The 27,034-nt window shown below is 44.9% G+C and overlaps 1 protein-coding gene across 2 annotated transcripts in view; it reads right to left on the bottom strand.

Annotated features, from left to right (window-relative positions):
- The window catches only part of LOC120996606 (ecto-ADP-ribosyltransferase 5-like), a 107,488-nt gene that overhangs the window by 38,851 nt on the left and 41,603 nt on the right, over positions 1–27,034 (bottom strand). For both annotated transcript variants that reach the window (XM_040426634.1, XM_040426635.1), the window contains exon 3: positions 1–202. In XM_040426634.1, coding sequence (XP_040282568.1) covers positions 1–202 — 202 coding nt within the window. The remainder of the gene's footprint in view (positions 203–27,034) is intronic.

Below are 27,034 nucleotides of genomic sequence, written 5' to 3'. Positions count from 1 at the left end.
CATACTCATGCTTGAAGGAGTCAGGGAGCTTTAAATTGCGTGTGCCCCAATGCCTGGTTGCTTCTCTCCACATTTCGTCAAACTGTCCATATTTCCTTTCTTCTTTAAGAATCGTTTGCATTTTTTTCTCCATTTCCCCTTCACAGCCGATATATTGATCATCAAAAGTATTGGGCTGCAGATCTATCGCCATACAACACAGCTGGAAGAGAGAACGTCTGGATATATTATCTGAGGATCTGGGTGGACGCAAAGATGTCACAAGTGCTCCCAACCCATCGACCAAAGTAAAAGGAAAAAAAGTGATGCACAAAATGAAAAAGAACAAAAAGCCGTAAGTAGTAAGCGGTGCACTTCTTCAGTATTGGCTTTTTACTCCCCAAGTGTCTGATACCAACCAGAGACCATGGGCCAGAAGGTCAGCCACAGGTGGAGCGGCACTGCATGGTGGACGTTGTCCAGAGGACATGGGAACCCATAAGAAAAGACAGTGACTGAGTGTCGCTGACCTGTACTCTGCTATTAATAATAAAAATAATCATAGTAATAATAACAATTCTAAGTAAAATAGGTATAATAAAAGTAATAGTGATTTTCTAAGTAGTATTCATATTAATAATAATAATGAAAATAGTAACATTAACATTTAAAAATCGTGAAACAAATCAAACAAAATAACAGTAATAATAATATTAAAATAAAAAAGTAGCAGTAAAATATTTAATAATAATAATAATAATAATAATGAAAATAGTAAGTAAAATATTAATAACATAAAATAAAACAAACAAAATAACAGTAATAATACTACAGTAGAGTTGAGCAAATTGAACTACACAAAGTGGAGTTCGATCCGAATTTGAGGGAAAATTTGTGCTTCGTGGTAGCGAATGGATTTTCCCTGAATGGCAGTAAAAATTAAAAATAAATTATACTCACCTCATCAGTTTGAAAGCGAAGAGCCGGTCGCCATCTTGATTGAAAATCTCGCACAGCAGCCCGCACAAAAGATCTTCAATCAATGGTGGCGGCCGGATCTTCGCGATGGATGAGGTAAGTATGATTTTAATAATTTTTTTAATGTTACATTGAAAACTTAATGTCAGATGTCGCGATCAGCGATGAACACGGCGTCTGAGCGGTACAATGACGGGGGGCAAGCAATCGCCGTCCCCTGTCATTGCACCCATTATTTACAAAGAAATGCGCTTTGTGATGAAGTAATTCGTCACAAAGCGAAGTTTTTTGTAAAATTCGGGCAAAGCAGCTGAATCTAATTTTTCAATACTAACTAATAATAATAGTATCAATAATAGCAATATTGTTAGTGATGAGCGAATCAAAGTAAATGGAGTCGAACTTGATCCGAATTTCAGGAAATATTTGATTCGCCACAAATCCGAATTTCTTGGCGCATCATGATAATGAATACATTTTTCCTGAAATGGTTGTAAAAAAACAAACATTTCTCATCCATTTGATCGCAGCCATCTTGATTGAAGAAAACCCGCCAAATCTCGCGATGTGTGACATCACCACGTCAGCATGATGGCCGGGCACAGTGACGTCGTTATCACATCAGCGCACGCAAGATTTGGGGGGTTTTCTTCATTCAAGATGGACTTGACGGCCTCTCCACGATGAAATGGATATTTTTTTTTAACCCCTGATTATCCCCTGAAAGGCCTCAATGTGACTCTCAGATGCCACGGTCAGCGCTGATTTTAAAGTACGGGTGGCGTGTTCGCCGTTCCCCGTCATTGCACCCGCTACAAACAATGGAATGTCATTTGTGACAACGCGCTTTGTAACAAATCCAAATTTCTTGTCGAGGTTCGACAATACAGCCGAATCAGATTTTTTAACCGCTTGCCGTCACACTAACACCGATAGGCGTCATCTCGTGAGACCCGAGATTTCCTGTGAACGCGTGCTCACAGGAGCGCGCGTTCACAGGATCGCAAGGTAAACGAGTTGATCTACAGCCTGCCAGCGGCGATCGTTCGCTGGCAGGATGGAGATGTGATTTTTTTTTAACCCCTAACAGGTATATTAGACGCTGTTTTGATAACAGCGTCTAATATACCTGCTACCTGGTCCTCTGGTGGTCCCTTTTGCTTGGATCGACCACCAGAGGACACAGGTAGCTCAGTAAAGTAGCACCAAACACCACTATACTACACCCTCCCGTCACTTATTAACCCCTTATTAACCCCTGATCACCCCATATAGACTCCCTGATCACCCCCCTGTCATTGATCACCCCCCTGTAAGGCTCCATTCAGACGTCCGTATGTGTTTTGCGGATCCCCGGATCCGCAAAACACGGACACCGCGGATCCGCAAGACACGGACACCAGCAATGTGCTTTCCGCATTTTGCGGATCCGCACATTGCCAGAACTATATAGAAAATGCTTTTTCATGTCTGCAATTGCGGACAAGAATAGGACATGTTCTATATTTTTGCGGAACGGAAGTGCGGACCCGGAAGTGCATATCCGCAATTCCGGATCCGGGCGGGACAAAGTCTGTCCCCATAGAAATGAATGGGTCCGCAATTCCATTCCGCAAAATGCGGAACAGAATTGCGGACGTGTGAATGGGGCCTAAGGGTCCCTTATCACCGCCAGTTAGTTAGCCACTTGTTAGGTAGTTAGCGCCCACCGCACCACAGTCACAGATTAGTCGCTGATTAGCGTCATCGCTGTCGCTAATCAGCACTAGTACTATATAGTATCTGTAAGTGATCAAGACTGATCGCAATCAGATCTATATCAGTACATTAGGGTCACCTTAGGCTCTACAAAAAACGCAGTGTTCGCCCGATCAGGCCTGATCTTGTGAGCACACTTGCGTTCAGTCCGCCCCACCGCAGTAACAGAAATGTTTTTTTTTCTGATCACTGCAAAAACACTGTAAAATCGCTGCGGCGCTATAAAGATCACTTTTGAGCTTTTTGGATCTTTATTAGCGATCGCAGCTTTTTTTTTGTTTGCACATTTTTTGGCAGAGATTTTTTCATCCACATTGATCGATGCGAATGAAGAAATCTGTGCCGTTCATTTCTTCTTTCAGCCCAGAGGCTGAACGAAAAAAAAATATCTCATTACCCGTATGCTCAATATAAGGCCTCATGCACACGACCGTGCCGGTTTTTGCGGTCTGCAAACCGCGGATCCGCAAAAAACGGAAGGCGCCCGTGTTGACTTCCGCAATTTGCGGAACGGAACGGGCGCCGGCAATATAAATGCCTATTCTTAGAATAGGACATGTTATATTTTTTTAGCGGGGCCGTGGAACGGAGCCACGGATGCTGACAGCATATGGAGTGCTGTCCGCATCTTTTGCGGCCCAATTTAAATGAATGGGTCCGCATCCTAGCCGCCAAAACGGTGGCTCGGATGCGGACCCAAACATTGGTCGTGTGCATGAGGCCTAAGGAGAATAGCAGAAACTCCTAATGCTGGCCATACATGTAATGATTGCGGAGACCCTCAAATGCCAGGGCAGTACAAACACCCCACAAATGACCCCATTTTGGAAAGTAGAAACCCCAAAGTATTCGCTGAGGGGAATATTGAGTCCATGAAAGATTGAACTTTTTGTCACAAGTTAGCAGAAAGAGAGACTTTCGTAAGGGGCATAGCGAGTTCATAGATTTTTTTGTCACAAGTTAGTGGAATATGAGACTTGGTAAGAAAAAAAAAAAAAAAAAAATAATAATTTTCCGCTAACTTGTGACAAAAAATAAAAAGTTCTATGAACTCACTATGCCCATCAGCGAATACCTTAGGGTGTCTACTTTCCGAAATGGGGTCATTTGTGGGGTGTTTGTACTGTCTGGGCATTGTAGAACCTCAGGAAACATGACAGGTGCTCAGAAAGTCAGAGCTGCTTCAAAAAGCGGAAATTCACATTTTTGCACCATAGTTTGTAAACGCTATAACTTTTGCGCAAACCAGTAAATATACACTTATTGGATTTTTTTTTATCAAAGACACGTAGCACAATAAATTCTGACACAAACTTGTATAGAAATGTAATTATATTTGAACAATTTTACCAGAAAAAGTTAAAAATACACTTTTTTTGAGAAAATTGCGGTCTTTTTTGATTAATATCAGAAAAACTAAAAATCTCAGCAGCAATCAAATACCACCAAAAGAAAGCTGTATTTGTGAGAAGAAAAGGAGGTAAAATTCATTTGGGTGCCAAGTTGCATGACCGAGCAATAAACCGTTAAAGTTGTGAAGTGCCGATTTGTAAAAAAGGGCCTGGTCACTAGGGGGGTATAAACCTGTGGTCCTTAAGTGGTTAAACTTCTCTCATCACTAATTGTTGTTACTGTTGTTATTATCATTATTATTATAATTGTGTTTTTTTTTTGTTTTGTAGTAGTTTAGAAGGAGTAATGGTGGTGTACTAGTATAAGAAGTAGTATTGTACTAGTAGTGGTAGCAGAAATACCAGTAGTAGTATTATTATAAGTAGTAATAATAGAGTGGTGATAGTTATAAAACTAGTAGTATTATTATTATTACTGGTAGTAACAATAGTAGTAGTAGTAACAGTAGTAGGGGTAGTAATATTATTATTACTGGTAGTAACAGTAGTAGGGGTAGTAACAGTAGTAGGGGTACTAATATTATTATTACTGGTAGTAACAATAGTAGTAGTAGTAACAGTAGTAGGGGTAGTAATAGTAGTAGTAGTAATATTATTATTACTGGTAGTAACAATAGTAGTAGAAGTAACAGTAGTAGGGGTAGTAATATTTGTAGTATTGGAAATTCTTATTAGAAGTAGTAGCAGTAGTAATATTGTTATTAACAAAAACTGCCAAATATATAAAGGGATGTTAGTTGATACCTATCATGAGTAATTCAAAGAATCTATAAATTATTTCATAATGGGCATGAACCCTAAAATATACACCTTTATTTAAATACTTTAAAAATGTTCATAAATAATGATGCTCAAAAATCTAAATCAACAAAAAGAAAAGATACCATGACCGAAAGAAAACACACATAAAAAACACAGACAAATGGCGTAAATAGAACACTAGCAAATTCAAGTGTGGGAAGGAGGAGGGAAATAGAGAGGGAAAAGCTACCCCATAGCACCCTATGTATCCCTCAGCCCAGGGACGCCTCCAAATGGTAGGGGCTCCGTGTCCTCAGGAGCGGCCTGAGGAAGCGCGATCCCACGCGCGAAACGGCCGTCGCCGCCTGCAACAGTGTGTCCGCCCCTGGATCCCTAATGTTACAACTTCTAAGGAAGCTTCAATAAAGACATCGCTTGTATCCTGGTGAGTGCCGCAACTTTGTTACTCTCTCCTCTCTACATGGTGAACTTTACCTTGCGCTTACTATTGCTGAGCACCACCTATTGGATATTCCCATACCACATGCTTACAGCTGACTCATACAGCGGTCGCATCAGTGGGGGCAGTGCCGCCTCGTTTTCTCTTCTCTCCTTACGTTTGGCTCCGTGTCCTCATGACTCACCTAGAACCGCCCTAAAAAAAAACTATGAAATCCCGTGATATCAATATCCCACATCCCGACGTATTTCCCCTGAAAATGGGTTCCTCAGGGGGTATGTACAGGGAGAATAAGTAATATAGATAGAAATAGAGCACTAGAAAAAACTAGATGTTGATGAAACTGATGTAGAGGAGCAGTACACACATTAGAGAGAGGCCCCTTCTAACAGGGATACATTTTGTCCGCCCATGTTAGTAGATAGATAGGTGTTGCTGTACTATAGCAGAGCGGTACATAGGACGAAGAGTGGGGCAGAAGAAATAGCAGTAGTAGTATTGTTATAAGTAGCAGTAGTAATAATAGAGTGGTAATAGTTATAGAACTAGTAGTAACATAGTAACATAGTACATAAGGCCGAAAAAAGACATTTGTCCATCCAGTTCGGCCTGTTATCCTGCAAGTTGATCCAGAGGAAGGCAAAAAACCCTGTGAGGTAGAAGCCAATTTTCTCCACTTTAGGGGAATAAAAAATTTCTTCCCGACTCCAATCAGAATAACTCCCTGGATCCACGACCCCTCTCTAGTAGCTATAACCTGTAATATTATTACGCTCTAGAAACACATCCAAGCCCCTCTTGAATTCCTTTATTGTACTCACCATCACCACCTCCTCAGGCAGAGAGTTCCATAGTCTCACTGCTCTTACCGTAAAGAGTCCATAGTCTCACTGCTCTTACAGTAAAGAGTCCATAGTCTCACTGCTCTTACAGTAAAGAGTCCATAGTCTCACTGCTCTTACAGTATAGAGTCCATAGTCTCACTGCTCTTACAGTATAGAGTCCATAGTCTCACTGCTCTTACAGTAAAGAGTCCATAGTCTCACTGCTCTTACAGTAAAGAGTCCATAGTCTCACTGCTCTTACAGTAAAGAGTTCATAGTCTCTCTGCTCTTACAGTATAGAGTCCATAGTCTCACTGCTCTTACAGTAAAGTCCATAGTCTCACTGCTCTTACAGTATAGAGTCCATAGTCTCACTGCTCTTACAGTAAAGAGTCCATAGTCTTACTGCTCTTACAGTAAAGAGTCCATAGTCTCACTGCTCTTACAGTAAAGAGTCCATAGTCTCACTGCTCTTACAGTAAAGAGTCCATAGTCTCACTGCTCTTACAGTATAGAGTCCATAGTCTCACTGCTCTTACAGTAAAGAGTCCATAGTCTTACTGCTCTTACAGTAAAGAGTCCATAGTCTCACTGCTCTTACAGTAAAGAGTCCATAGTCTCACTGCTCTTACAGTAAAGAGTCCATAGTCTCACTGCTCTTACAGTACAGAGTCCATAGTCTCACTGCTCTTACAGTATAGAGTCCATAGTCTCACTGCTCTTACAGTAAAGAGCCCATAGTCTCACTGCTCTTACAGTAAAGAGCCCATAGTCTCACTGCTCTTACAGTAAAGAGTCCATAGTCTCACTGCTCTTACAGTAAAGAGTCCATAATCTCACTGCTCTTACAGTATAGAGTCCATAGTCTCACTGCTCTTACAGTAAAGAGTCCATAGTCTCACTGCTCTTACAGTAAAGAGTCCATAGTCTCACTGCTCTTACAGTATAGAGTCCATAGTCTCACTGCTCTTACAGTATAGAGTCCATAGTCTCACTGCTCTTACAGTATAGAGTCCATAGTCTCACTGCTCTTACAGTATAGAGTCCATAGTCTCACTGCTCTTACAGTAAAGAGTCCATAGTCTCACTGCTCTTACAGTAAAGAGTCCATAGTCTCACTGCTCTTACAGTAAAGAGTCCATAGTCTCACTGCTCTTACAGTAAAGAGTCCATAGTATCACTGCTCTTACAGTAAAGAGTCCATAGTCTCACTGCTCTTACAGTATAGAGTCCATAGTCTCACTGCTCTTACAGTATAGAGTCCATAGTCTCACTGCTCTTACAGTAAAGAGTCCATAGTCTCACTGCTCTTACTGTACAGAGTCCATAGTCTCACTGCTCTTACAGTAAAGAGTCCATAGTCTCACTGCTCTTACAGTACAGAGTCCATAGTCTCACTGCTCTTACAGTACAGAGTCCATAGTCTCACTGCTCTTACAGTAAAGAGTCCATAGTCTCACTGCTCTTACAGTAAAGAGTCCATAGTCTCACTGCTCTTACAGTAAAGAGTCCATAGTCTCACTGCTCTTACAGTATAGAGTCCATAGTCTCACTGCTCTTACAGTAAAGAGTCCATAGTCTCACTGCTCTTACAGTAAAGAGTCCATAGTCTCACTGCTCTTACAGTAAAGAGTCCATAGTCTCACTGCTCTTACAGTATAGAGTCCATAGTCTCACTGCTCTTACAGTATAGAGTCCATAGTCTCACTGCTCTTACAGTATAGAGTCCATAGTCTCACTGCTCTTACAGTAAAGAGTCCATAGTCTCACTGCTCTTACAGTAAAGAGTCCATAGTCTCACTGCTCTTACAGTAAAGAGTCCATAGTCTCACTGCTCTTACAGTATAGAGTCCATAGTCTCACTGCTCTTACAGTATAGAGTCCATAGTCTCACTGCTCTTACAGTACAGAGTCCATAGTCTCACTGCTCTTACAGTAAAGAGTCCATAGTCTCACTGCTCTTACAGTAAAGAGTCCATAGTCTCACTGCTCTTACAGTAAAGAGTCCATAGTCTCACTGCTCTTACAGTAAAGAGTCCATAGTCTCACTGCTCTTACAGTAAAGAGTCCATAGTCTCACTGCTCTTACAGTAAAGAGTCCATAGTCTCACTGCTCTTACAGTATAGAGTCCATAGTCTCACTGCTCTTACACTACAGAGTCCATAGTCTCACTGCTCTTACAGTAAAGAGTCCATAGTCTCACTGCTCTTACAGTAAAGAGTCCATAGTCTCACTGCTCTTACAGTAAAGAGTCCATAGTCTCACTGCTCTTACAGTATAGAGTCCATAGTCTCACTGCTCTTACAGTACAGAGTCCATAGTCTCACCGCTCTTACAGTATAGAGTCCATAGTCTCGCTGCTCTTACAGTAAAGAGTCCATAGACTCACCGCTCTTACAGTATAGAGTCCATAGTCTCACTGCTCTTACAGTAAAGAGTCCATAGTCTCACTGCTCTTACAGTAAAGAGTCCATAGACTCACTGCTCTTACAGTATAGAGTCCATAGTCTCACTGCTCTTACAGTAAAGAGTCCATAGTCTCACTGCTCTTACAGTAAAGAGTCCATAGTCTCACTGCTCTTACAGTAAAGAGTCCATAGTATCACTGCTCTTACAGTAAAGAGTCCATAGTCTCACTGCTCTTACAGTATAGAGTCCATAGTCTCACTGCTCTTACAGTATAGAGTCCATAGTCTCACTGCTCTTACAGTAAAGAGTCCATAGTCTCACTGCTCTTACTGTACAGAGTCCATAGTCTCACTGCTCTTACAGTAAAGAGTCCATAGTCTCACTGCTCTTACAGTACAGAGTCCATAGTCTCACTGCTCTTACAGTACAGAGTCCATAGTCTCACTGCTCTTACAGTAAAGAGTCCATAGTCTCACTGCTCTTACAGTAAAGAGTCCATAGTCTCACTGCTCTTACAGTAAAGAGTCCATAGTCTCACTGCTCTTACAGTATAGAGTCCATAGTCTCACTGCTCTTACAGTAAAGAGTCCATAGTCTCACTGCTCTTACAGTAAAGAGTCCATAGTCTCACTGCTCTTACAGTAAAGAGTCCATAGTCTCACTGCTCTTACAGTAAAGAGTCCATAGTCTCACTGCTCTTACAGTATAGAGTCCATAGTCTCACTGCTCTTACAGTAAAGAGTCCATAGTCTCACTGCTCTTACCGTAAAGAATCCTCTTCTATGTTTGTGTACAAACCTTCTTTCCTCCAGACGCAGAGGATGTCCCCTCGTCACAGTCCTGGGGATAAATAGATGATGGGAGTGATCTCTGTACTGACCCCTGATATATTTATACATATTAATTAGATCTCCCCTCAGTCGTCTTTTTTCTAAAGTGAATAACCCTAATTTTGATAATCTTTCAGGGTACTGTAGTTGCCCCATTCCAGTTATTACTTTAGTTGCCCTCCTCTGAACCCTCTCCAGCTCTGCTATATCTGCCTTGTTTACAGGAGCCCAGAACTGTACACAGTCCTCCATGTGTGGTCTGACTAGTGATTTGTAAAGTGGTAGGACTATGTTCATATCACGGGAATCTATGCCCCTTTTGATGCAACCCATTACCTTACTGGCCTTGGCAGCAGCTGCCTGACACTGGTTTTTGCAGCTTAGTTTGCTGTTTATTAAAATTCCTAGATCCTTTTCCATGTCAGTGTTACCGAGTGTTTTACCATTTAGTATGTACGGGTGACTTGCATTATTCCTTCCCATGTGCATAACCTTACATTTGTCAGTGTTAAACCTCATCTGCCACTTCTCTGCCCAAGAGTCCAATCTATCCAGATCCCTCTGTAGTAGTATACTGTCCTCTGTAGTGTATATATACAGTATACTGTCCTCTGTAGTATATATATACAGTATACTGTCCTCTGTAGTATATATATACAGTATACTGTCCTCTGTAGTATATATACAGTATACTGTCCTCTGTAGTATATATATACAGTATACTGTCCTCTGTAGGATATATACAGTATACTGTCCTCTGTAGTGTATATATACAGTATACTGTCCTCTGTAGTATATATACAGTATACTGTCCTCTGTAGTGTATATATACAGTATACTGTCCTCTGTAGTATATATACAGTATACTGTCCTCTGTAGTATATAGACAGTATACTGTCCTCTGTAGTATATATACAGTATACTGTCCTCTGCAGTATATATACAGTATACTGTCCTCTGTAGTATATATACAGTATACTGTCCTCTGTAGTATATATATATACAGTATACTGTCCTCTGTAGTATATATACAGTATACTGTCCTCTGTAGTATATGCAGTATACTGTCCTCTGTAGTATATATACAGTATACTGTCCTCTGTAGTATATGCAGTATACTGTCCTCTGTAGTATATATACAGTATACTGTCCTCTTCAGTGTAAATTACTTTACACAGTTTAGTGTCATCTGCGAAAATTGATATTTTACTGTGCAAGCCTTCTACAAGATCATTAATGAATATATTGAAGAGAATAGGGCCCAATACTGACCCCTGAGGTACCCCACTAGTGACAGTGACCCAATCTGAGTGTGTACCGTTAATAACCACCCTCTGTTTTCTATCACTCAGCCAGGTACTTACCCACATACAGACGTTTTCTCCCAGTCCGAGCATTCTCATTTTATATACTAACCTTTTATGTGGTACAGTGTCAAATGCTTTGGAGAAGTCCAGATACACGACATCCATTGATTCGCCGCTGTCAAGTCTAGAACTTACCTCCTCATAGAAACTGATTAAATTAGTCTGACATGACCGATCCCTCACGAAGCCATGCTGATATGGTGTTATTTGCTTATTTCCGTTAAGATGCTCTAAGATAGCATCTCTCAGAAAACCTTCAAACAGTTTACCCACAACAGATGTTAAACTTACCGGCCTATAGTTTCCAGGCTCTGTTTTTGGCCCCTTTTTGAATATTGGCACCACATATGCCACGCGCCAATCCTGTGGGACATTCCCTGTCAGTACAGAGTCGGCAAATATCAGAAATAAGGGTCTGGCTATGACATTACTTAATTCCTTTAGGATACGGGGGTGTATGCCATCCGGTCCTGGCGATTTGTCTATTTTAATCTTTTTAAGCCGCTGTTGTACTTCTTCCTGGGTCAGACAGGACACTTTTAATGGGGAATTTATTTTTGCATTCTGCATGTCATCTGACAGTTTATTTTCCTCAGTGAATACATTGGAGAAAAAAATATTTAACAGCTTTGCTTTCTCCTCGTCGCTCTCTGCGACTCCCCCCTCATTACTCTTTAAAGGGCCGACACCTTCAGACTTATACTTTTTAACATTTATAGAATTGAAGAACATTTTAGGGTTAGTTTTACTCTCTTTGGCAATTAATCTCTCGGTCTCTAGTTTGGCCGCTTTTATTTGTTTTTTACATGTTCTATTTTTTTCCTTATAGTTTTTCTTTTTTTTTTCAGTGCTTCCTCGCTCCCCTCCTGTTTTAGTGTTTTATATGCTTTCTTTTTGTCATTTATTGCTTTCTTTACAGTTCTATTTATCCACATTGGTTTCTTTTTGTTCCTTAACCTTTTATTACCATATGGTATGTACCTCTGACAATGAGTTTTTAGGATGTTTTTAAAGATATCCCATTTTGTGGCTGTATTTTTATTTTTGAGGACTTTGTCCCAGTTAGTTAGGCCTATGGCCTCTCTTAGTTGGCTAAATTTAGCTTTTTTGAAGTTTGGTATTTTTGTTCCTCCCTGTAGAAACGCTCTTTTGAATGATAATTGGAAGGTTATTACTTTATGGTCACTATGTCCCAGGTGTCCCCCGACCTGCACGTCTGTTGTTCTGTCAGGTCTATTGGTTAATACTAAGTCCAGTATGGCCGTCCCTCTAGTCGGGTCCTGAACCAGTTGGGAGAGATAATTGTCTTTGGTTATTGCCACGAACCTGTTTCCCTTATGAGATATACAAGGTTCAGTTTCCCAGTCTATATCTGCGGAGTTCCCCCATAATAACCACCTCATTATGATTTGCCCCCTCGTCTATCTCGTTTAGTAGTAGATTTTCTGTGGACTCTGGTATATTCGGTGGTTTATAGTAGACTCCTATTAGTAATTTATTGTTGTTTTTAGCTCCATGTATCTCTACCCACAGTGACTCCACATGTTCATGTCCCTCACTTATATCTTCACGGAGTGTGGGCTTTAGACAGGACTTTACATAAAGGCAGACCCCTCCCCCTCTCCGGTTTTGACGATCCTTTCTAAACAGACTGTAACCTTGTACATTAACTGCCCAGTCATAGCTATCATCCAGCCATGTCTCAGTTATTCCCACTGTCATAGCTATCATCCAGCCGTGTCTCAGTTATTCCCATTGTCATAGCTATCATCCAGCCATGTCTCAGTTATTCCCATTGTCATAGCTATCATCCAGCCGTGTCTCAGTTATTCCCACTGTCATAGCTATCATCCAGCCGTGTCTCAGTTATTCCCACTGTCATAGCTATCATCCAGCCGTGTCTCAGTTATTCCCACTGTCATAGCTATCATCCAGCCGTGTCTCAGTTATTCCCACTGTCATAGCTATCATCCAGCCGTGTCTCAGTTATTCCCACTGTCATAGCTATCATCCAGCCATGTCTCAGTTATTCCCACTGTCATAGCTATCATCCAGCCATGTCTCAGTTATTCCCACTGTCATAGCTATCATCCAGCCGTGTCTCAGTTATTACCACTGTCATAGCTATCATCCAGCCATGTCTCAGTTATTCCCACTGTCATAGCTATCATCCAGCCATTTGTCTCAGTTATTCCCACTATGTCATAGTCCTCCTCACACATCACTAATTCCAGTTCCCCGGTTTATTAGTCAGGCTTCTGGCATTAGTATACATACATTTGAGAGGTTTATGTATATTTTTTACCCTACACCTTTCCTTCTGAACTGTTCTAGTCCCTCCTTCCATTCCTCCCCCATTCTTATTACCTTGCCCCAGGTCTCTATCTGCCCTATCTTCCCCTCCTATAACGTAATTCCCCTCCCCCCCCCAGTCCCTAGTTTAAACACTCCTCCAACCTTCTGTCCATCTTCTCCCCAGCACAGCTGCCCCTTCCCCATTGAGGTGCATCCCGTCCCTACGATAGAGCCTGTTGCCGATAGAAAAATCGGCCCAGTTCTCCAGGAACCCAAACCCCTCCATCCTACACCAGTTCTTGAGCCACTTGTTAATCTCCCTAATCTCCCATTGCCTTTCTTGTGTGGCTCGTGGTACAGGCAGTATTTCGGAAAATACTACCTTAGAGGTCCTTGCCCTCAGCTTTTGACCTAAATCCCTGAAATCATTTTTAAGGACTCTCCACCTACCTCTAACTTTGTCATTGGTTCCGATATGGACCATGACCGCTGGATCGTCTCCAGCCCCTCCCAGTAATCTGTCAACCCGATCCGCGATGTGTCGAACTCTAGCGCCAGGAAGACAGCACACTGTTCGGCGATCACGGTCTTTCTGACAGATTTCCCTATCTGTTCCCCTAATAATGGAGTCTCCCACTACCAGCACCTGTCTGGCCTGCCCTGCTCTCATGGTCCCCTGCTTACTGGAGCTGACATTCCCCTGACTGGCAGAGGAAGTGTCTGGCTGCAGCAGTGCCGTCCCCGGACTGACAATATTATTATTAGTGGTAGTAACAATAGTAGTAACAGCAGTAGGAGTAGTAGTATTTGTAGTATTGGTACTCTTACTAGAAGTAGTAACAGTAGTAATATTGTAATTAGTAGTAGTAGTAATAGAGTGGTAATAGTTATAGATATTAATATTACTGGTAGTAACAATAGTAATAGTAGTAAGAGTAGTATTATTTGTAGTATTCCTTTTTTCTTATTAGAAGTAGTAGCAGTAGTAATATTGTTATTAGTAGTAATAGTAGTAGTAATAGAGTGGTAATAGTTATAGAACTAGTAGTAGTAATTAGAGATGGCCTTGCGGTTCGCCAGGCGGTCGTTTTGCTGTGAACTTTGCGTGTTCGCGATTCGCCGAACATGCGAACATATGGAGATATTTGCGCCCGCCATATTCTTTTACATTGCGCTGAACTTTGACCCATGACACATCCATCAGGTGGTACAGGACAGCCAATCTGGACGTTTTAGCACCTGGACACCCCCCTACCTTATAAATAAACCCGATCTGGCTGCGGCCATTTTACATTCAGTGTTTTGCCAGTGTAGGGAGAGGTTGCTGTGTGGAGCAGGGACAGGCTGTTAGGGACACCAAACGCTGGCTAATAGGGCCACAAAATTCCTTGTAAGCACTAGTATAGGTGTGCTATCGATAGGTGTGATACACAGAGGGGTGCGATATACTTATAATATACTTTTATAATGAGTCACAAACACATAGATCTATATAGTGATCACCTGGAAGTCAGGGGCCTCGGGGCTAGGGGCTTACTAGGGCCATTTTATATAGGGTGAGGCTCCGGACGGGGTCGCTCTTATCAGGGCAGGTGCTCTGTGGTTAGGCTATCAGGGCCAGAATAGCCCCCCCCTGTAGGGCAATATCAGGGACAGTTCTTGGCCCACCCTGTCCTTCAATACCACATCATCATCTAGCCCAGGGATGGATGGTTTTTTGCTTTCCCTCCTGGATTCATGGATGTGCACTGGAACCCCCGGATTGTGGTAGGACATATGGTTTCTGATTTGGTGCCGCCGAGCACTTGTTATTGCCGACCACATCTAGGCTTTTTGCTTAACTTTAATAATTTAATTTATTTTCATTTTGAGGGATATCTTTTCCATTCACACGTCCGCAAAATGGGTCCGCATCCGTTCCGCAATTTTGTGGAACGGGTGCAGACCCATTCATTTTCAATGGGGCCGGAATGTGCTGTCCGCATCCGCACTTCCGCAAAAAAATAGAACATGTCCTATTCTTGTCCACAATTGCAGACAAGATTAGGCATTGTCTATTATACTGCCGGAGATGTGCGGTCTGCAAATTGCGGAATGCACATTGCCGGTGTCCGTGTTTTGCGGATCCGCAAAACACTTACGGACGTGTGAATGGACCCTCATAGTAACATTATTAAAGGTTACGTTTTATCTTCATGTATATTCTAATGGATTGCCTTCCGTGTACAATGTTATAATATACTTTCTATGTTAGACGGTATATTATAGGTCATTTGTATTGTGCGCAGTTGTGTGCGGTTCTGCTGCGATACTGCAGGTATATAGCGGGACAAGCGTTATTGGAACAAATCATTTCTACTGGTGTCATATACCAGTCGCCCCCCGGGGTGTTATATACCAATATACTTTCTTTATAGTGCATTTGGGTACTGTATAGTGCATTTGCGCATGCGCGTAGGCGAAAATTACATTGCAGATATTTCACATTGAAAAAAATTATGATTGGAGATCGCAAATTCGAACAATCCATCTGGTGTCACTGTCCGTGTTGTGGGACTATTTGTGCACTTCTAGTAATTATTTCTTGGCTGCAAATATGAGCTGAAGGTTTTTCAGGTTTGTCTGCCATTAAAATGAATGGGACCCGCCGCGAACTTGCGGTTCGCGAACATTTGATCTCGTTTGTTCGATCGCATTTGCGAACCGCCCCCGGCAGATGTTCGTCCATCACTAGTAGTAATATTATTATTACTAGTGGTAGTAACAGTAGTAGTAGGAACAGTAGTAGGGGTAGTAGTATTTCTAGTATTGGTATTCTTATTAGAAGTAGTTGCAGTATTCCGTCCGCTTTCCTGTCACGCTCGTGTGTGGGAGGGAAGCACCACACCGAGCATAGGAGGGAAAGGGGATACCGGAATAAGGCCTGGAAACTAGGGAAGGAGGATGGACACCCCCTAGAGAAAACCCTATCTCCAGTCCTGACCACCGGCAGATCCAGGGGGGGCAACAAGGCAATTGCCCCCCCCCCCCCAAGCTGGCGGCGAGGCCCTGGTGAAAAGTTGGGGGCGGCGGCAGGGCACAGGGAGATGAGCGCTTCCATTGTGGAAGGGCTCATCTCCATAGTCATCTGATCTGTATCGCCGTCCTCAGGACAGCGATTCAGATGCCTGTGCTGTGAGGCAGGGGAGGGAGAGGCGTGTCCCTTCCCTGTGTCTCTGATAGGCTGCCGGCACTAGGCTGGCAGCCTATCAGAGGCCGGTGCAGGCGGCGCGATGACGTCATTGCGCCGCCTGAGCCGTACAGCGCGGGAAACAGGCCAGAAAAGGCCTGCATCGCATCGCTGACATGGAGGTAAGTATAAGTGTTTTTTTTTGTTTTTTTATATGTACAATTACAATACTTTTACTGGCACATGATGGGGGAAACTCTTGTTACTGGTACATGATGGGGGGCTCTTGTTACTGGCACATGATGGGGGGAGCTCTTGTTACTGGCACATGATGGGGGGCCCTCTTGTTACTGGCACATGATGGGGGGCTCTTCTTACTGGCACATGATGGGGGGGATCTTGTTACTGGCACATGATGGGGGGCTCTTGTTACTGGCACATGATGGGGGGGCTCTTGTTACTGGCACATGACGGGGGGGCTCTAGTTACTGGCACATGATGGTGGGCCCCTTTTGTTACTGGCACATGATGGGGGGGTTCCTTTTGTTACTGGCACATGATGGGGGGGTTCCTTTTGTTACTGGCACATGATGGGGGAGCCTCTTGTTAGTGGCACATGATGGGGGGGCTCTTGTTACTGGCACATGATGGGGGGGCTCTTGTTACTGACACATGATGGGGGAGCCTCTTGTTAGTGGCACATGATGGGGGGGCCTCTTGTTACTGGCACATGATGGGAGGCTCTTCTTACTGGCACATGATGGGGGGGCTCTTGTTACTGGCACATGATGGGGGGGCCCTCTTGTTACTGGCACATGATGGGGGGGCTCTTGTTACTGGCACATGATGGGGGGGCTCTTGTTACTGGCACATGATGGGGGGGCCCTCTTGTTACTGGCACATGATGGAAGGCTCTTGTTACTGGCACATGATGGGAGGCTCTTCTTACTGGCACATGATGGGGGGGCTCTTGTTACTGGCACATGATGGGGGGGCCCTCTTGTTACTGGCACATGATGGGGGGGCTCGTGTTACTGGCACATGATGGGGGGCCCTCTTGTTACTGGCACATGATGGGGGGCTCTTGTTACTGGCACATGATGGGGGGGCTCTTGTTACTGGCACATGATGGGGGGGGCTCTAGTTACTGGCACATGATGGGGGGCCCCTTTTGTTACCGGCACATGATGGGGGGGACTCTTGTTACTGGCACATGATGGGGGGGTTCCTTTTGTTACTGGCACATGATGGGGGGGTTCCTTTTGTTACTGGCACATGATGGGGGGGCCTCTTGTTACTGGCACATGATGGGGGAGCCTCTTGTTAGTGGCACATGATGGGGGGGGCTATTGTTACTGGCACATGATGGGGGGCTCTTTTTACTGGCACATGATGGGGGGGCTCTTGTTACTGGCACATGATGGGGGGGCTCTTGTTACTGGCACATGATGGGAGGGCTCTTGTTACTGGCACATGATGGGGAGGCTCTTGTTACTGGCACATGATGGGGGGGCCCTTTTGTTACCGGCACATGATGGGGGGGCTCTTGTTACTGGCACATGATGAGGGGGCTCTTGTTACTGGCACATGATGGGGGGGGGTTCCTTTTGTTACTGGCACAGGATGGGGGGGCCTCTTGTTACTGGCACATGATGGGGGGCCTCTTGTTACTGGCACATGATGGGGGGGCCTCTTGTTAGTCGCACATGATGGGGGGGCCTCTTGTTACTGGCACATGATTGGGGGGTGCTCTTGTTACTGGCACATGATTGGGGGGTGCTCTTGTTACTGGCACATGATTTGGGGGTGCTCTTGTTACTGGCACATGATTGGGGGGTGCTCTTGTTACTGGCACATGATTGGGGGGTGCTCTTGTTACTGGCACATGATTGGGGGGTGCTCTTGTTACTGGCACATGATTGGGGGGTGCTCTTGTTACTGGCACATGATTGGGGGGTGCTCTTGTTACTGGCACATGATTGGGGGGTGCTCTTGTTACTGGCACATGATTGGGGGTGCTCTTGTTACTGGCACATGATTGGGGGGCATCTATGGTGACACTTATTACTGGCACATTATTGGGGGCACTTATTACTGGCACATTATTGGTGGGCACTATAGGGGCATCTACTGATGCCACAAAGAAGGGGTATTTTATATGGGGGCTCTGTACAGTAGCATTTTATACTGGGACACATTATGGTGGGTACTATGGGGAAGGGGGGAGAGGAGTACTATGGAGTCATCTACGGGGGCACTAAGAAGGGGTATATTATACTTGCAAATTTATAGGGGACACTGAGGGCATCTACTAGGGCACTATTTATGGGGCATTTTATACTGGTACATTATGGGGGGCACTAGGAGTAAGGGGGAGAGGAGCACTATGGGGCATTTACTGGGGTCACTATATAGGGGTATTTTATACTGGGACATTATGGGGGCACTATGGGGACATTAGCTCAACTGGGGGCATTACAAGGGGGTGTTTTTTGCACTTTCACATTATAAGGAGAATTATTTCTACTGGGGGGGGGGCATTATGGTGGGCTTTATTACGCCCCCATGGTATGACCCCCTAGTAGCAGCACCAGCCTCTCCCTGCTCTGCTATCCCTCTGCCCTTTCTCCAAATCCTTATTATGAAATCTCTCTCTTTAGGATAAAACACAACATCAGCTCCGCCGAGCCCCCGGCCAAAGTGTGGAAGTGGTGTCCGAGATCCCCAAGGGTCAAGCCAAGTAATTGCAAGTTTTCATGTGAAATATGTTTATGTTATACACATATAGCCTACACTGTGCCACACAATATACAGTATACCTCTACACTGTGCCACACAATATACAGTATACCTCTACACTGTGCCCCACAATATACAGTATACCTCTACACTGTGCCACACAATATACAGTATACCTCTACACTGTGCCCCACAATATACAGTATACCTCTACACTGTGCCACACAATATACAGTATACCTCTACACTGTGCCACACAATATACAGTATACCTCTACACTGTGCCACACAATATACAGTATACCTCTACACTGTGCCTCACAATATACAGTATACCTCTACACTGTGCCCCACAATATACAGTATACCTCTACACTGTGCCACACAATATACAATATACCTCTACACTGTGCCCCACAATATACAGTATACCGCTACACTGTGCCACACAATGTACAGTATACCGCTACACTGTCCCACACAATATACAGTATACCGCTACACTGTGCCCCACAATATACAGTATACCTCTACACTGTGCCACACAATATACAGTATACCTCTACACTGTGCCACACAATATACAGTATACCTCTACACTGTGCCACACAATATACAGTATACCTCTACACCGTGCCACACAATATACAGTATACCTCTACACCGTGCCACACAATATACAGTATACCTCTACACTGTGCCACACAATATACAGTATACCGCTACACTGTGCCACACAATATACAGTATACCTCTACGCTGTGCCACACAGTATGCAGTATACTTCTACACTGTGCCACACAATATACAGTATACCTCTACACTGTGCCACACAATATACAGTATACCGCTACACTGTGCCACACAATATACAGTATACCTCTACACTGTGCCCCACAATATACAGTATACCGCTACACTGTGCCACACAATATACAGTATACCGCTACACTGTGCCCCACAATATACAGTATACCTCTACACTGTGCCACACAATATACAGTATACCTCTACACTGTGCCACACAATATACAGTATACCTCTACAAAGTGCCCCACAATATACAGTATACCGCTACACTGTGCCACACAATATACAGTATACCTCTACACTGTGCCACACAATATACAGTATACCGCTACACTGTGCCACACAATATACAGTATACCTCTACACTGTGCCACATAATATACAGTATACCTCTACACTATGCCCCACAATATACAGTATACCGCTACACTGTGCCACACAATATACAGTATACCTCTACACTGTGCCACACAATATACAGTATACCTCTACACTGTGCCACACAATATACAGTATACCTCTACACTGTGCCACACAGTATACAGTATACCTCTACACTGTGCCACATAATATACAGTATACCTCTACACTATGCCCCACAATATACAGTATACCTCTACACTGTGCCACACAATATACAGTATACCTCTACACTGTGCCCCACAATATACAGTATACCTCTACACTGTGCCACACAATATACAGTATACCTCTACACTGTGCCACACAATATACAGTATACCTCTACACTGTGCCACACAATATACAGTATACCGCTACACTGTGCCACACAATATACAGTATACCTCTACACTGTGCCACACAATATACAGTATACCTCTACACTATGTAGTCTTGTTGCGGCGGACAGAAAATAATCTGGAAGTGCCCCCCCCCCCCCCCTCGAGACCTGGCTCTGGATCCGCCACAGAGTGAGAAGCGGAAAAAAAAAATACAAATGGGCTGGAATTGGAAAAAAGACCTTTTGGGTCAGTACAATTGCAACGATACCCCATATGTATAGGTTTTTATGTCTAAACAGAGTAAAAATAAATGTAAGCTTGGAGAAAAAACTTTTTTTTTTTGCATCACCATATTCTGACCCACATAATTTTTTTATAGTTATTAGTGTTGAGCGAACCCGAACTGTAAAGTTCGGGTTCGTACTGAACTTTATGATTAGAGATGTCGAACATAAAATTTTCCGTTCGCGAACGGAAATAGGCAGGCGAATTTTAGAACCCACAGGGACTCTTTCTGGCCACAATAGTGATGGAAAAGTTGTTTCAAGGGGACTAACACCTGGACTGTGGCATGCCGGAGGGGGATCCATGGCAAAACTCCCATGGAAAATTACATAGTTGACGCAGAGTCAGGTTTTAATCCATAAAGGGCATCAATCACCTAACATTCCTAAATTGTTTGGAATAACGTGCTTTAAAACATCAGGTATGATGTTGTATCGATCAGGTAGTGTAAGGGTTACGCCCGCTTCACAGTGACAGACCAAACTATGACAGACCAAACTCCCCGTTAAACGCAACGCAAACAACCGCAAACAGTCCATTTGCACAACCGCAAACTCCCCATTTGCACAAGGTTGGATACCAAGATAGCCATGTCCCGTTCCTTGTCCTCACTGACGTCATTGAAGGTCTCTTCCTCCATCCAGCCACGTACAACACCAAGGGTCCCCGAAAGGTGACAACAAGCCCCCTGGGACGCCTGCTGTGGTTGGTCTTCCACCTCCTCAAAGCCATCTTCCTCCTCTGACTCCTCTTCTTCAGACTCCTCTCTCTGCGTTGCCGCAGGTCCAGCAATCGACGACGACAAGGCTGCTTCTGGTGGTGATGGTGACCACAATCTACGGCCTGATCCAGCACTCTTCGCAGGGCACGCTCCAGAAAAAACGCATATGGGATGAGGTCGATGATGTTGCCTTGGGTTTGACTGACCAGGTTTGTCACCTCCGTAAAAGGACGCATGAGCCTACAGCCATTGTGCATAAGCATTCAGTAACGCGGCCAAAAAATACCCAGCTCCGCAGAGGCTGTCCTCTCTTTTTTTAATTAAAAAAATCTCTTCTTACCAGTTTAATCTCAGTTTTGTCCCCTATCAGGGGCCGGTGTGGTGTATGGAATAGATTTTAGGAACCGGGAGTGGTATGTTAAGTAGTACTATTCCTATCAGTTTAATCCCTGTTACGTCCCCTATCAGGGGACGTGTATGGAATAGATTTTAGGAATCGGGAGATGGAAAAAGATGCTTGGTCGGTCCTCTTACTTCCAATTTGGGGCACTGCGAGTGCGCCGTGCAATTTACTGTGCTACCAGATATGAGTGGTGTGTTAAGTAGTACTATTCCTATCAGTTTAATCCCTGTTACGTCCCCTATCAGGGGACATGTATGGAATAGATTTTAGGTACCGGGAGATGGAAAAAGATGCTTGGTTGGTCCTCTTACTTCCAATTTGGGGCACTGCGAGTGCGTCGTGCAATGTACTATGCAATCCCAATATGAGTGGTATGTTAAGTAGTACTATTCCTATCAGTTTAATCCCTGTTACGTCCCCTATACACGTCCCCTATCAGGGGACGTGTATGGAATAGAGTTTAGACAACCGCAAAGAGTTGTCAATAGTTGACACACTCAATTTCATTCCTCTATGCGTCAATCTTGGCGTAGTGATGACTGTGCTCGTCCACACGTTTGGGAGATTGCAGGCGATGGCGGTTTTTCAAAGCCTATGGTCTGCTGAGGTAGTTCAGTGACAGTTAAGTGACACAGAAAACAATGATTCTGCAGTGTGGGCCCATTGTTGGCCTAGTAGGCTTTAATGATCACCTTAGATGATCACAAAGAAAATTAATGTTTTTTCTATGCAGAATTATCCAGCCGATCGCTTTTGGTCTGTTCACAATGAAGCAACAACCTTATCATCTGGGGTTTGCCAACATTGCCATTGCCAACACACTCATAGAGGTGATCGCTTCATTGTGATACGCAAGCCCCTTCACCACAACAAGGTAACGATCATGAAGGGGAATTGACACATGTATGGGCCTTTTTTTTTGTTTTGTTTTTGCAGCCACAGTGCAGCACCAGAGGCCAGAAAAATTTGGCATGTACACATGCCTGAAAAATTAGGTATTGTTGTAGCAGCGGCCGGAAAAATTGATGTTTTCCAGGCAGAAAGTGCACTAAAACATTGCGGCTTGAACCCTAGTTGGTGGCGGAGAAGTCACGCAAGTCATCCAGCATGCAGAGATTAAATACAGCAGCGTGTGGACCATTTTATACCCCAAGGCATCTCATCAGGCCTTTTTAACTCAAATGCATCCCCCATTGTCAGTCCCCTCGGGATCAATCCCTCATTCATCTTAATAAAGGTGAGGTAATCTAGACTTTTTTGACCTAGGCGACTTCTCTTCTCAGTGACAATACCTCCTGCTGCACTGAAGGTCCTTTCTGACAGGAAAGCGGGGCAGGCCAGAAGTTCTATCGCAAATTGGGATAGCTCAGGCCACAGGTCAAGCCTGCACACCCAGTAGTCAAGGGGTTCATCGCTCCTCAGAGTGTCGATATCTGCAGTTAAGGCGAGGTAGTCTGCTACCTGTCGGTCGAGTCGTTCTCTGAGGGTGGACCCCGAAGGGCTGTGGTGATGCGTAGGACTTAAAAAGCTCTGCATGTCCTCCATCAACAACACGTCTGTAAAGCGTCCTGTCCTTGCCGGCGTGGTCGTGGTAGGAGGAGGATTACTTTCACCTCTTCCCCTGTTAGATTCCCGTTGTGCTGTGACATCACCCTTATACGCTGTGTAAAGCATACTTTTTAACTTGTTTTGGAACTGCTGCATCCTTTCCGACTTGCGGTAATTCGGTAACATTTCAGCCACTTTCTACTTATACCGGGGGTCTAGTAGCGTGGACACCCAGTACAGGTCGTTCTCCTTCAGCCTTTTTATACGAGGGTCCCTCAACAGGCATGACAGCATGAAAGACCCCATTTGCACAAGGTTGGATGCCGAGCTACTCATGTCCCATTCCTCGTCCTCACTGATGTCATTGAAGGTCTGTTCTTCCCCCCAGCCATGTACAACACCACGGGTACCAGATAGGTGACAACGATCACCCTGGGATGCCTGCTGTGGTTGGTCTTCCTCCTCCTCAAAGCCACATTCCTCCTGGACTCCTCTTCCTCAGACTCCTCTTCCAGCGTTGCCGCAGGTCCAGCAAGCGATGCTGATAAGGCTGTTTCTGGTGGTGATGGTGACCACAACTCTTCCTCTTCACGCTCATCTACGGCCTGATCCAGCACTCTTCGCAGGGCACGCTCCAGGAAGAAAACAAATGGGATGAGGTCGCTGATGGTGCCTTTGGTGCGACTGACTAGGTTTGTCACCTCCTCAAAAGGACGCATGAGCCTACAGGCATTGCGCATGAGCGTCCAGTAACGTGGCAAAAAAATTACTCAGCTCCACAGAGGCTGTCCTAGCACCCCGGTCATACAAATACTCATTGACTGCTTTTTCTTGTTGGAGCAGGCGGTCGAACATTAGGAGTGTTGAATTCCAACGTGTCGGGCTGTCGCAAATCAAGCGCCTCACTGGCATGTTGTTTCGCTGAATATCTGAAAAGTGCGCCATGGCCGTGTAGAAACGCCTGAAATGGCCACACATCTTCCTGGCCTGCTTGAGGACGTCCTGTAAGCCTGGGTACTTATGCACAAAGCGTTGTACAATCAGATTACACACATGTGCCATGCACGGCACATGTGTCAACTTGCCCAAATTCAATGCCGCCAACAAATTGCTTCCGTTGTCACACACCACTTTGCCGATCTCCAGTTGGTGCGGAGTCAGCCACTGATCCACCTGTGCGTTCAGGGTGGACAGGAGTGCTGGTCCGGTGTGACTCCCTGCTTTCAGGCAAGTCAACCCCAAGACGGCGTGACACTATGGAATAGCCCCTGGGGAGCTGGGGGGGTGCAGTTGATGTGGAGCAAGACGCAGCAGCAGAAGAGGACTCAGCCGAGGAGGTTAGCGAAGAGGATGGAGTAGGAGGAGTAGAGGAGGTAGCAGCAGGCCTGCCTACAAGTCGTGGCGGTTTCACCAACTCCTCTGCAGAGCCACGCATTCCATGCTTGGCAGCCATCAGCAGGTTTACCCAATGCGCAGTGTAGGTGATATACCTGCCCTGACCGTGCTTTGCAGACCTGGTATCAGTGGTCAGATGGACCCTTGCCCCAACACTGTGTGCCAGACATGCCATTACTTCCTTTTCCACAATAGAGTACAGGTTGGGGATTGCCTTTTGTGAAAAGAAATTTCATCCGGGTACCTTCCACTGCGGTGTCCCAATAGCTACAAATAGCTACACTCCACCAGCTTGTATGGTAAAAGCTGGCGGGCTAAGAGTTCCGACAAGCCCGCTGTCAGACGCCGGGCAAGGGGGTGACTCTGTGACATTGGCTTCTTACGCTCAAACATGTCCTTGACAGACACCTGACTGTGGGCAGATGAGATGGAACTGCTGAAGGTGAGAGGCGGTGTGCCGGGTGGTTGAGAGGGGGCAAGGAGGACAGCAGTGGTTGACGTGGCTGAAGATGCTGGACCAGGAGGAGGATGGCGGCTTTGAGTTTGTCTGCTGCTTGTACTCATCATGTCTTGATCCCATAGGCGTTTGTGATGTGAGATCATGTGCCTTCGCAAAGCAGTTGTACCTAGGTGGGTGTTGGACTTCCCACGACTCAGTTTCTTTTGGCACAGGTTGCAAATGGCATCGCTGTTATCAGAGGCAGACACACAAAAAAAATGCCACACTGCTGAGCTCTGCAATGACTGCATTCTGGTGGTGGCAACAGCATGCGTTGATTGGCGTGCTGTCTGGCTGACCCCGGGTGCTGATACATGCTGTCTGACTGTGCCACTAGCTCCTTGCAACGACCTCCCCCTGCTTCCAACTCGTCTCCTCCTTCTCTCTGTCTCCCCATCTGAACTTTCCCCCTCTTCTTCTTCTCTTCGAGCGTGCAGCCACGTAACATCCACGGACACATCGTCATCATCACCCGCTTCACTTGTATCTGACAACTCAGCAAAGGAAGCAGCAGCGGGTACAACATTATCATCATCATCACACCGTACGTCCATGTGTGTAATGCTGCCTGACTGAGACATATCCCTGTTATCTCCATCCTCTGGCAATAATGGTTGCGCATCACTCATTTCTTCCAACTGATGTGTAAATTACTCCTCTGACAGATCAAGTGAAGCGGCTGTGGTGCTAGTGTTGGTGGTGGCAGCAGGCGGGCGAGTGGTAACTTGAGAGGTGCCCGAAGCTGAGCTGGAGGAGGATGGTGCGTCAAGGTTCCGAGCGGAAGCTGTAGAAGATTGGGTGTCCTGTGTTAGCCAGTCAACTATGTCCTCAGAACTTTTCGAGTTCAGGGTACGTGGCCTCTGAACACTGGGCATTAGTCTAGGGCCAAAGGAAATCACAGCACCACGACCACGTTGGCCCCTGCGGGGTGGCCTGCCTCTGCCTGTCATTTTTTTTTCGATTAGTTGTACTATGCATGCAAGCTACTGTGCCACCAGATATGAGTGGTGGGCAGTGAGCACTGGCAGTAGTGGGCACAGTACACACTGTAGGCCTGACACACACGCTTGCAGGCAACTGCAATTATATTACAGTGAAAATTATTTTTATTTTTTTTAAATGCAAGCTACTGTGACACCAGATACGAGTGGTGGCACTGGGCACTGGCAGTAGTGGGCACAGTACACGCTGTAGGCCTGACACACACGCTTGCAGGTGCAGTAAGCCGGATTGGGACAGATGCACACTGGCGCAATATTAATAGTTTTTGAGTTTGTGACGCCAATTGCAGCTTGCGCAGGTACTGTAGCAGTGCCCTTTAAGATGTAATAGCTCATGTACCAGGTGAGGAATGCCAGAGGGGGATAATGTCTCTGTATAGCAGATATGGTAGTGTCAACGGTGTCTCCTACCTTGGTACGGCTGGACTCCTGTATCCTGGCTCACATGCAACAAATTGAGTGTTGTTAGTAGGAGTAATTGAGATCCAGACTTGAGATATAATCCAACTTGTCTTTACTGAGTGGCAGCTTAAATCCATACAAGGTACAGCAATAGTCCTTTTTGGTCCCAGCAGGTATTGGCAATATGTGGCAGGAATCTATATCTATTCTGCTTCTTGTCATATGCCTAATAGAACTGGCAGGTATCTGTCTTCTGCTCTGTCTG

This window comes from Bufo bufo, chromosome 3, assembly GCF_905171765.1.
Source record: "Bufo bufo chromosome 3, aBufBuf1.1, whole genome shotgun sequence".
Classification (NCBI taxonomy): domain Eukaryota; kingdom Metazoa; phylum Chordata; class Amphibia; order Anura; family Bufonidae; genus Bufo; species Bufo bufo.
This window is presented reverse-complemented; position numbering and strand designations above follow the sequence as displayed.